Source organism: Stenella coeruleoalba, assembly GCF_951394435.1.
Source record: "Stenella coeruleoalba genome assembly, chromosome: 19".
Classification (NCBI taxonomy): domain Eukaryota; kingdom Metazoa; phylum Chordata; class Mammalia; order Artiodactyla; family Delphinidae; genus Stenella; species Stenella coeruleoalba.
The window spans coordinates 32,344,168-32,356,791 of NC_137165.1; the positions used below are offsets into that span (position 1 = coordinate 32,344,168).

Sequence of the window (12,624 nt, forward strand, 5' to 3'; positions counted from 1 at the left end):
TTCCACTTTCTATACTAGCCAATCTTCTTTTTTTTTTTTTTTTTTTTTAGCCAATCTTCTTTATATTTGACTAGGAATAGTCAATAGCCAACATAAATTAATAGATCGATTTGACCCTCTAAGAACTTTTTACTAGGAAATTGTTAATACTTATATTAAAGTATTAAAAGTATGTGTACTTGATTTAAGGTAAGAAGGTAAGTAGAGGGTAAGGTAGGAAGAAGTTCGTTTTTGATAAATTTATTTATTTATTTTATTTATATTTGGCTGCATTGGGTCTCTGTTGCTGTGCACGGGCTTTCCCTAATTGAGGCAAGTGGGGGCTACTCTTCATTGTGGTGCGTGGGCTTCTCGTTGCCGCGGTTTCTCTTGTTGCGGAGCACGGGCTCTAGGCATGCGAGCTTCAGTAGTTGTGGCACACGGGCTCAGTAGTTGTGGCTCGCTGGCTCTAGAGCTCAGGCTCAGTAGTTGTGGCACACGTGTTTAGTTGCTCCGCAGCACGTGGGATCTTCCCGGACCAGGGCTCAAACCCGTGTCCCCTGCATTGGCAGGCGGACTCTTAACCACTGTGCCACCAGAGAAGCCCAGAAGTTTATTTATTAGTTAGTTATTTTGTTGTTAACATTTAAACTAAGGTAAAACTCGTAATTGAGGGAAAATCTCAAAGCTACTTAGTAGTTCTTTTAATTCTAATCTTCCTTTCTGTGTATTTAGTTAACAATTGAAAAAAGTAACATGCATATGTAACAACAAATTCGTTGATTATGCTCTTCTGAGAGTATCCAACATAAAACTTCTAATTTTTATCTACTCTGATTACATATCTTGTGTACTTTAATTTCCATTTCAATATGCTGTGGAGCCTGATAATAAAGGAAAACAATTAAAATTTTAATTCATGGAGTTGTGAGAGTCATATGAGAAAATATAAGAAATGACAGTTGTAAGGATGTGGAAGTGACATTGTTATTAAATGGTTATAAGACAGATGCAATTGCATAAAGCATTTGAATTTGGATAAGAAAAATAAAATTAAGCTATTGAATCTGAGTTTTATTAACAGAAGAATACTTGAATTCTGATTTAGTTATGTTATTGTTTTTGAAAGAACATTTGTGACAAATACCTTTTAAACAACTGGGCTTTTATTTGAAAGTCCAAACACAAAATTATATAAATTAATTAGCTTATAAATGGTTCCACCAACAGACACAGGACAAGAGTACCTCTGTGGGAGAAAAATGGATGAAGTGCTCAAAAAGAGCTTGTGGTTTCTTTGCATTTTTACATGAAATTATCTATTAGCATTCTTGAAACGTGGGAATGTTCAGAAAAGGTATTTGTTGTGAATCACTTCTTTGTCTGGGACTGAGTATTCACAACATCTGAATCTGTGCTCTTGTATTTCCACCCTTGCTTTTCTTTGTAGAATGAATCACATGACCCCATGGCCTTGGGCTGTCATAGATAGAAAAAATTCATTATTTGTATTTTACTTTATGTTGAGAAATGAAAGCATGGCCACCTATAAATGTATTTGTGAATTTACAAGAATGTTTTCTGTAGATGTGAGTACTTTCTAGATAATCTTTTTCTTCATTTATACCTCACCTTATAAAACAGCTACCAAATGGTCAAGTGTCAATGGAATTAAATTCCTGTTGATCCTTTGGCTTTATCCAGTTTTAATGTGATGAAAAAAAGTATATTTATGGGGCATTAGTCATAAGTAGTGCAAACAAAAGGACAGCTGTGTTTGCTTTGAACAAATTAAGCAACTGCCTGGGATGAATATGTGACACAACTTATAGAGACATTAGAATACTTGTCAAACTATCCAGACAGTCTAGTACTGATCACGGAACCCATACCTCTCTTTCCAGTGGTAGACAAGGCTTAACACATAATTCCACACACCTATAGGTGGTAAAATTAAACTGTTTTTTGGATTATTTATGGACATTCCATTTTAATTTTTTCTTTTTTTAAATAGATTCCAAATCCTCTGTTTGATCTGGCTGGAATAACATGTGGACACTTTCTTGTACCTTTTTGGACTTTCTTTGGTGCAACCCTGATTGGAAAAGCAATAATTAAAATGCATATCCAGGTAATTATACCCTTTTGACTCCCTGTTTAATGATGATGAACCCCTTAAAAGACACTGAAAACATATTCTCCTTGCTCTCTCCAAGGCAAATTGTTAAGATTTTGGTTCTGCTTCTTGGTTGGTAGCATGCTTAGGTATTCAGCCACGGAACATCGTTTGGAAGTTAGTGGATTTCGGGCAGGTTTTCCCTACTCCTATTGGAAAGTTGTTCCCCTTTATTATTTTTTTTCCTTGTTTTATTTCTTTCCTTCTTTTTTCCTCCCTCCCTTCCTTTCTCTCTTTCTTTCTTTATTTCACTTTTGCCTTGTGAAACTTGTTTATCCAAGAATTTTACCAAACGAAAATAGTGTTCCTGTATAGGAAAATGCACACCATATTAACATATGTAGTCCAAAGATGTTTTATCCTTACTGACCATAGGCTGAGGAAGTAGTCCCTTTCATTAATTCTACTTTTCTTTCTCACGTTCTATATATAACACTTCCTCTCAAGGCACAAATATCCTTTACAAAATACCAGCCAGATGTTAATGTGGACAATGGGGAAGAAAGGGGCCCTGAGGAGGCGAAGAGATGTGGGTTTTGGTTAGAGATGTGAGAATCTGTTGATCTTCAAAGACACTCTTAACAAAATCTTTAGGATAGGGCTGTGTGTGTGTGTGTGTGTGTGTGTGTGTGTGTGTGTGTGTGTGTGTGTGTAAATAGGGGAGAGAAAAGAGGCCAATAACTTAAATGAGAGGAAATGGATATATGCTTCTAGGACTGTGATATGAATCGATAGGTGTGGTATAAAAGGCAAATCTTACTAGAATAAAATAAAATTAACGTGGAAAGAATGTCTTCATTAATGAGGTTTGCAAGAAGGAAGCATTCACCAAAGGAAGGGCAAGAACAGTGAGTAATGTCTATGCCCTGGTCTGATTCCTTAATAATTAAAAGCACATCTATCCCCCAAGTTTTTGCTTACCACCTCTTTACCTCCAGTTCTTAGAAGAGAAGAATGAAAAAGGAAAACTTCAGCTGCTTCTACCTGCCCAGTTTCTCATATTAGACTTTGGCATTTAGGATGAGTTTATTGAGCTTGTCATCTACTCTCTGGCCATGCTAATCACTCAGAATTTCAAGGCTTTATTTTTCCTCCTTCAAGGAATATAATTGCTCCTACTTACGTTAAGTGTATTGTTCAATGACGATGGGTTTCTAAATACTGGAATGCTAGTTACTTTGGGAAAGATTTAAAATACTATAATAGGGTTTTCCAAATGATAAAATCATTTAACTTTTTGAAGTCCTTTGAAAGTATTAATACCTAAGGAACAATAACAGATTATTTTAATTCCCTTTATAACAGCAACTTTTCTAGGAATCCATAAATTTAATGTATCCTGCTTTATGTACTAACTTTCTATAAAATACAATAAAATATATTATGCTAAAAGTACCCTATAGTTATAGGGTATGTAACTTATCAGACTTTTCATTATAGCATATTCAAAAATAGTATATTTTTTTAACATTCTCAGTAGATTTTTTCAAGTTATCATAATAATGCTTAATGTTTTAATAGAGTACTTTACACTTTAAAGTGTATGCCACCCGATTTAATTCTCATAATCCTGGGATAGAGAAATTACTACTCCCATTTTGTAATTATCAAACTTAGAGAGGGAAATAGGTAATAGTTGCCTAAAAGAATAAGTAACAGCTGGAATTTGAACCAGAGTCAGCTTCAAGTTCAGTGTTCTTTCCACTCTTTTGCAATGCCTTCTTAACTGTATTTATATGATCACGAAAACTGAATTGTTTAATACCTGCTGTTTATCAGGACCTGTGCCAGGCAGTTTGCATGGTTATCTCAGAACAATCCTGTGAGGTGGTTATTATCCCCATTTCATAGATGGGAGGGACTAGAATTCAAACCAAAATCGTGCTATCTGTTAAACCTCCCCTAAAAGTTTGAAATCAGCCCACCTAGTAATGTTAATTAAGGATTTCTCTTTCTACTGGACAAGTTCAATTCCTCAGCCTGTAGAAGTTCCCTTAGAAATATTTCCTTTCTCCTAAATGATGAAGAAAATAAGGAGTCAGCATACTCATATAGTATTTCATGTACCGTATAATTTACTTATCATGTGTATTATTTATTGCCTTTCAACTTTCCCCCTACCGCCACACATACGTGTACAGAAATATAAGCTCCATGAGGGCAGAGGTTTTTGTTTCTTGGCTCCCTAAGGTATTCTAGTGCCTAGAATAGCATCTGACATGTCCTTGGCGCTCGGTAAATATTTAATATATGAATCAGTCTAAGATACTTCTTTCCATTGGAGGACCCTTCTTTTATAGATATATAGTTTCTTCTTTGTTCATTCTGGCACCATTAGTTCCCTACACCCATATATATATTTTTTTAATTATTCCTACTCTACCCTTATTTCCTCTGTGCACATGGTTGACATGGCTGACTGGGCTCTTTGGGGATCTGTGCCTTTTGTTTATTTGGTAGAATCCCCACCCAGACCTCAAGCTTGAATGATTCTGAGACATATGTTCTTAAATGTCTTGCCCAGCACAGTGAATTTTCAAGCTGTTATATATAAGAAGAAAGTCTTGTTTTGTTTCAAGAAAGTCTAATTGTGCAATTATCTGGGCATTGGCTTATTTTGAATGTTAGGAAATGATGGTAGGGAACACATGGTGGTGAAATCACTGAGAGGCAAACCATTACCTCTGTTTCTTAGTAAAAGATTTATAGCTCCTGGGCTTTCCTGGTGGCGCAGTGGTTGAGAGTACACCTGCCGATGCAGGGGACATGGGTTCGTGCCCCAGTCTGGGAAGATCCCACATGCCGCGGAGCGGCTGGGCCCGTGAGCCATGGCCGCTGAGCCTGCGCGTCCAGAGCCTGGGCTCCGTAACGGGAGAGGCCACAACAGTGAGAGGTCCGCGTCCCGCAAAAAAAAAAAAAAAAAAAGATTTATAGCTCCAATTAACTGGCTTTTAGTATGGATACTAGAAGAGTCCCCATATATTAATGCTTTTCTCCCTAAATGATCTCTTGTAATTGTCTTATTAGTTTCATAATCTTCATACACCATTTGTGTAGGATTGTTGATAAATCATCATCCATCTTGTAATTGTTTGATATCTATATGTGCTTACTTTTTTCATGAGATAAGTAAATACCTTTTTCACATTAATAGATACATAAACAAACACCAAAAAGGACTGTGAACTTATTTTTTTAGTCTTATTTCCTCACACATATCCAGCTGTGCAGCTGCCAATGTCTTTGTTAACTGTAGGACATTAAGAAAATATCATTGCCTTATTAGTCTTCTACCTGAAATAATGAGCTTTAGTCTGAATTAGCCACTTTCCTGAGATTCATAATGGATGGCTAAAAAGAAGACTATTGTTATTTATTTTATTTCTCTTCCCTCCCATTTGGTTACATAGGCTATAGTTACTATTTAACAACAGTAACAAAGCACTGGAGAGTTTGTTATCAGGAACTGGGAGAGAGAATCTAGAATTAGTCATATTTATTCAGAGAATTATTCTCAGTCCTTTAAAGCTAAACCTTAATATCACCTTCTTGAATCTCTAATTAATTGTACTTATATGACCTTTTCTTTCTCTCAACTTCTGTAACACATTGTTTTCACCGCTAATGACATTTACAGTTTATATCTTTTGTACTTAACCATCTTTCTACTGTGTATAGAAAAATTTTTTAATTTCTTCAGGGTATTGAAGAAGTATTCTTCCCATCTTTGTGTTCCCTGAAAGCCCTTAATAATGCTTATATTATCCATAGTAAATACTTTTTGTAACATTTGTTGAGTTGAAAATATTTGCTACCTGTTAGCCTAAAGGCATCTTTACTTGTAAGTTACGTATCAACATCTTTAATTAATAAAGAATACCTCAATAATACCAAATTGGCAATGACCCAGGTCTGATAATGATCCCCCAAAACTTGTTGATGCCTTTGCTTGTACCCGAAACCTGAAATTCCAGGCTCATTCAGGATCTGAGAATGGAACTTTCATGATACTTTTATAAGAACTGTCCAGGAAGGACATAGTCTTTTCAAAGATCCTCTTGATTAGATTTAGCCCAGACACCTATCATCAGGCTGATAAGCTTTAATTTCAGTGGTGGAGGCTATATGGGAACCCATGACTTTAGTTGTATACACCATTCTAAAACACATAGAACGGGCTTCCCTGGTGGCGCAGTGGTTAAGAATCCGCCTGCCAATGCAGGGGACACGGGTTCAAGCCCTGGTCCAGGAAGATCCCATATGCCGCGGAGTAGCTAAGCCCGTGAGCCACAATTACTGAGCCCACATGCCACAACTGCTGAAGCCCGCATGCCAGGAGTCTGTGCTCTGCAACAAGAGAAGCCACCACAATGAGAAGCCCGCGCACCGCAACGAAGAGTAGCCCCCGCTCTCTGCAACTAGAGAAAGCCCACGCACAGCAATGAAGACCCAACACAGCCAAAAATAAATAAATAAAATAAAATAAAACACATAGAACATGTGGAACATCCACCCAGCCTTGGGTTTCATGACTCACATTTCTCCCTCAGACATGGTCACGTATCCTGGCAAGACTAGAACTGTACTTAAGGAAAAACATCTTTAAAATACAAAGTACATAGCATTTGTCAAATGGTGTTTTGTTTTGTTTCTTAAAATTTTTTTAAATCGCAATTAGCAGCAGCATGGTCACCTTTTTAGACTATTATCAGAATTGTGAATTTATATTGTTTTTTTTTTTGATGAGAAATATTTATTTTAACTGGCATTTTCTTTACAGAAAATCTTCGTTATCATAACATTCAGCAAACACATAGTGGAGCAGATGGTGGCTTTCATTGGGTGAGTAATTCTTTAAGGACTAATATTATCATGGTTTGAATGGGAAGAAATATATAAAAAAGACTTCGTTGGTATAGAATTTTTGTGATAGCTCTTTATTTTTTGAGAAGGAAAAATCTTTTGCCCTGTTATTATTTAAATTGGAGGTGAACCTCGTTCCCTACAGCAGGGAAGGATGAAGCTCAGATTATCCTTGTTTAATTTTAAACCAAACATGTATCAAGTCATATAATTCTTGATTTAAAAGAAGCTTTGCAGTTTTAGACTTGCCCCTCCAAAGAAGTATGAAATTCTCTTTATGTAAAAGACATGTGTATATAGTTAGAGTTTAATGGTGCTTTGGTACAATGCTATGACTTTTAGCCAAAATTGGATGCCAGATACACAGTTGTATTTCATTTATATATAAATCTTACATAAAATATTAATATTTCATTAAATAAGGCATGATATTACCAAAATATGTGTTCTGAATCTATTACTTCACTAGAGAAAAATTAGGCCATTTTAAAAGGCTAAACTATCCAAAGCATTTATTTTTGTGTTTAAAGAAGTCAGACCAGTTTTAACATACGTTTTAAATGACAGTGTCACAAATTTTTTGGAGTTTACTTTGACAAAACAGTAAAGAAAGACCTGTTTAGTTAATCAAATTAATGTCAACTGGAATGTGAATCCTACCGGATATTAAATGAACCCTTTTTTTTTCAATATATGATTTTTTATTCAGTATTTACAGGTGAGAGGTTTTCTTTTCATTTAATAGTGTTAACTGCCCTATGGTGGAAAAGTGTTAAGTTGGAATGCCCTTTATGTAGTTTTAACACAAATCTCTATTTTAAAAGCCATTTATAAAACAAGATGTTTATGAAAATATTCACTATTAAACAACTGCCACTTGGTAGTGAGCTCATGAGTATTAGTTTTATTATTCTTTGAACCATGCACTATATATTATACTTACTCTTTTCTATGTATGATATATTCTATGATAAAATAGTTTTTAATATTTTCTACTTAGGTATTAATGTAATAATTGAGGAAAAACATATTCTTGAGAATATACTCAGTGGAGCCAGCTAATGATTTTATTACTTCCTAAGCTTCTGATTAGAAATATGGATTATGGCTTGTAAATTAAATTTTAATTACTCCAGTTTTTTGTTGCCTGAATTCTTACAAAGTGGTTTATAGGTCATCATATATCACATTCGAAAAGAAAGAGGGAATATTCTTGTCCCTTTTTTTAAAATAAGAAGACATTTCATCCGTTCCTACAGATTATTGTGCCACCTTGAGAGAATTCTGAGGGACATGTAGGACTACCACACAAACCACACAGACCCACACATTGTAGGAATGGCTTTGCACGCAGCATCCTACATTCTTTCTTTCTCCTTTTTCCATACTGAACATTTATAGAAGGAAGTTTTCTAGCTACTTCTACATCCTCGCCACTACCACCTTTTGTTTCCCCAGCTTTTGGAGCTTCTAAGAAGTTATATTAGTTAGCTACCTATTTCAAACACCCACATCCAGTTTCATTTCCTTCCAATCAGTTCATCATACTGCAGTTAGTAACCTTTTAAAAATCATACCTGAGCCTGTCACCACCACTGTCCTCACTCCGCAGTTCCTCCACTTCTTGAAACCCTTCACTTGTTTTCCCCTTCATTCTTAAGATAAAGCTAAAACTCCTTACTGGGTCTCTATAGCCTTGAATGAGCTATCCCCTATAGTTTTCTCTGCTTGAGTCTCTCACCATTGGTCTTTGCTCAGGCTTTTCCCTTTGTCCTGTTCAGGGTTTCTCAACCTTGGCACTATTGACATTTTAGGCCAGATAAGATGTCTTTGTTGTGGGGGACTGTCCTGTGCATTGTAAGATATTTAGCTGCGTCCTTTTCCTCTACTCACTAGATGCCAATAGTGTCTCCCAGTTGTGACAATCAAAAATGTCCCCAAACATTGCCAAATGTTCCATGGCAAGTAAACCGCCACTGTCACCACCAATCCCATTGAGAATCACTGGCCTAGATAATGTCCTTTGGATTTCAGCTACTATATTCACAAAAACACCTTCCCTGACTAGGTCACAATTACCCTCTTTCCTAGGGACCTCTTTTCTCAGCAGTATGTACTACATGCACTGACAGTTGTATTTTTACATTCATGTTTGAGGGTGTGTGATTACTGTCCTTTTACAACTAACCTGTAAACTTCTTAATGGCAGAGACCATGCCTATTTTTGTTCGCTGTTGTGTCCATAGCATCTGGCATCTTGATTGACGCATAGCAGATGCTTGATAAATATCTGGTGAATAAATGAACAGGTGCCGTCCAAATAAAGATCTGGTCAGTAAGAATCAGCAAATTATTTGTAGAGCCCAGATTCTTCTGTTTCCCCAGCCTTTGGAGTTTCTAAGAAATTATATTAATTATCTACAGTAAATAGCAATAAACGTATCTTTAAGCTTAGGCCAATGTATTAAAGTTAGAATTTCTTATTCCTTATGTTTTTCAAAATCAGTAGTCCTGGGCTTCCCTGGTGGCGCAGTGGTTGAGAGTCTTCCTGTCAATGCAGGGGACACGGGTTCGAGCCCTGGTCCGGGAAGATCCCACATGCCATGGAGCAGCTAAGCCCACGTGCCACAGCTACTGAAGCCCACATGCCTAGAGCCAATACTCTGCAACAGGAGAGGCCACTGCAATGAGGGGCCCGCGCACCGTAACAAAGAGTGGCCCCCACTCGCCGCAACTAGAGAGGGCCCGTACGTGGCAACGAAGACCCAATGCAGCCAAAATTTAATTAATTAATTAATTAATTAATTAAAAAATCAGTAGCCCCTCCCCTTAACTATCTCCTCTAGCACAGCCCCTCAAAAAAAAAAAAGAAATTCCAGTGATTCTTCTTAAAGATGGTTTTGCATAAAGTTATTCTAAGATATTCAAGGCCTAGTGGAATGGGTGGTGGTTTTGTTTTGCGTGTGTCTTATTTTAAAAACTGTTTGCAACAGACAAATGTTGCAACGTCCTGATATCTTCATCTTTTCCCCAGTACTGTCTACAGGGATTACCCATCAACTTCTTTTCTAGATAAACTATTAAGCAGTATAAATAATTAGACTTAGCTGTAATAATAATTCTTTATTACCACATGCTAATGGGTATCTTTTTCATCTTAGTCTGTAATAAAATTATCTTTTAATCAGATTCTCTAATTGAGCTTGACATGGTTTGTTTTCCTACATTTTGAAGTAGGAAATGCTATATAAGTGTTCAGATGATAATAAATGATGATAAATAGTATCACCAAACCTAGACTGAAAATTAAGTTAAACCAGGAGAATGAATCTTTAGAAGACCTAAATTTGTTCTTTTATATCATAATAAATAGCTTAGCAATTTATTTCAGAAAAGGGAAGGAGAACAGTCAGATTGATTCCCTAGACTCATTGTTGAGTTGAACTGAAAATACTACATGTAATTTGCTATAGAAACATTCTCCTTTGATTGTTCTCCCTTTTCACACTGTAAAAACTACTGATATAAATGGTGTGTGTATATATATATATATATATATATATATATATGTATATATGGCAAATCATCAAACTAAACTAGAAAGTTTGGAATACAGCCTTTTTTTGCGGGGGGCTGTGTTGGGTCTTGTTGCTGCACGTGGGCTTTCTCTAGTTGTAGCAAGTGGGGGCTACTCTTAGTTGCGGTGCGCGGGCTTCTCATTGCGGTGGCTTCTCTTGTTGTGGAGCAGGGGCTCTATGCATGCAGGCTTCAGCAGTTGCAGCACATGGGCTCAGTAGTTGTGGTATGCAGGCCCTAGAGCACAGGCTCAGTAGTTGTGGCACACGAGCTTAGTTGCTCCGCGGCATATGGGATCTTCCCGGACCAGGGATCAAACCCATGTCCCCTGCATTGGCAGGCGGATTCTTAACCACTGCGCCACCAGGGAAGTCCTGGAATCCTTTTGAAGGATGTTTAAAACTATGTGCCCACAATTAAGAGGGTGGTGAATTGCCATGGTAGAGTAAAAATCAAAAGAAAAGACCAAGAAAAAGTCAGCAACAGTTCAAATTTAAAATAAAATTATGAGATACTAAGGCAAGGAAGAATGAAAAAATGAATCCCAAGAGTAAGGACAGCTATGGAGTGAAATATGAAAAGAACACACAGGCTTTAGACAAAACCAATCTATGTTTGAATATAAACTCTGCCACAGGCCAGTTATTTATTTCCTGTCTGTATCCACTTTTAGCTGCTGTTCTCTCAAATAATATATTTTCTTTGAGTAGCATTTCTTCCCCAGTTCAGGAGGCCACTGGTAATCTTTCCAACTTCCAGTCAAAATGTAAAATGTCCTGTCTCAAAATATCTTAGAGTGTAGTTGAAATGTACTCATATCAAGTGATTTAAAATTCTAAGCCATGTGGATTTTTAAAATGCCTTTCCTCTCAATTTTTATGTTGCCTGTGTTCTCATCTCATTTTCCAAAGTTTCTACTGACTGTGAATGGAAAGGTAGCATGCTAGGTGACTACTTTGTATGCTCTCAGAGAAGATTGAGGGAAGGCCTACTTCTCCTTAAAGGAAGTTCCCATTTCTTTACTCTCTGATCAGTAAAATACCTTTTATCAGGACAAAGTTTTTCATCAAAGATTATACAAATAATTCTTGAGGGTACTATTTATTAAACATAGTGAGCACTTTACATGCAATTGTTATTACTATTTACTTCTTTTTTTTTTAACTTTTTATTTTATTTATTTATCTTTGGCTGCATTGGGTCTTCGTTGTGGTGCGTGAGCTTCTCATTGCGGTGGCTTCTCTTGTTGCAGAGCACGGGCTCTAGAGTGCAGGCTCAGTAGTTGTGGCACATGGGGTCAGTAGTTGTGGCTCACCAGCTCTAGAGCGCAGGCTCAGTAGTTGTGGCATACGGGCTTAGTTGCTCCGCGGCATGTGGGATCTTCCCGGACCAGGGCTCGAACCCGTGTCCCCTGCATTAGCAGGCATATTCTTAACCACTGTGCCACCAGGGAAGTCCCTTTTTTTGCTGTTTTGGACAATGCTTCTGTGAGCATTTCTTAGTGCAAGATAGATGAGCACATAGTGGAACCTAGAATATGATAAAAGGGACAACATAGAAGAGGGAAAAGGTGAGTGAAAGAGAGACTGGACATAAGCAAGATAACCCTTCATTGTGATAAGTTAACTTAGTTTTGTCTAGGGTCAAATTTTGTCTAGGCAGGTGTGCCTGTGGCCTGCCATGTCAGGCTACTCACCTCCCCAGGTGTCAGGGAAAGAGTTATTTAGTGTTGACCATTGCATCTCTGGTGGTGAGGTTTAGGATCAGTTTTATACAGATTTGAATGCTATACTGATGACTGAAAGAAATATCCCTTTCCCCAAACGGCTTCTAGTCTCAGGGTAACTATGGAATGGCCCAGCTACATAAGTGTGCCTTTGGACTGTGGTATTTTTAGTATAGTTTATCATGGTATGACAGTCCTAACGTCCCAGAGAGAATATAAGACCTACCTCCAAAATGTATTGTAATTTTAAGAGTAAATAATTCCCCTCCCTTGACCAGAAATAATTATTTGTAGATTTATTTCT

The 12,624-nt window shown here is 37.0% G+C and overlaps 1 protein-coding gene across 2 annotated transcripts in view; it reads left to right on the top strand.

Annotated features, from left to right (window-relative positions):
- VMP1 (vacuole membrane protein 1) overlaps positions 1 to 12,624 on the top strand; it is a 128,531-nt gene that overhangs the window by 104,410 nt on the left and 11,497 nt on the right. For both annotated transcript variants that reach the window (XM_079905408.1, XM_079905407.1), the window contains exons 9-10: positions 1,994 to 2,110; positions 6,936 to 6,997. In XM_079905408.1, the coding sequence (XP_079761534.1) occupies positions 1,994 to 2,110; positions 6,936 to 6,997 (179 nt within the window). The remainder of the gene's footprint in view (positions 1 to 1,993; positions 2,111 to 6,935; positions 6,998 to 12,624) is intronic.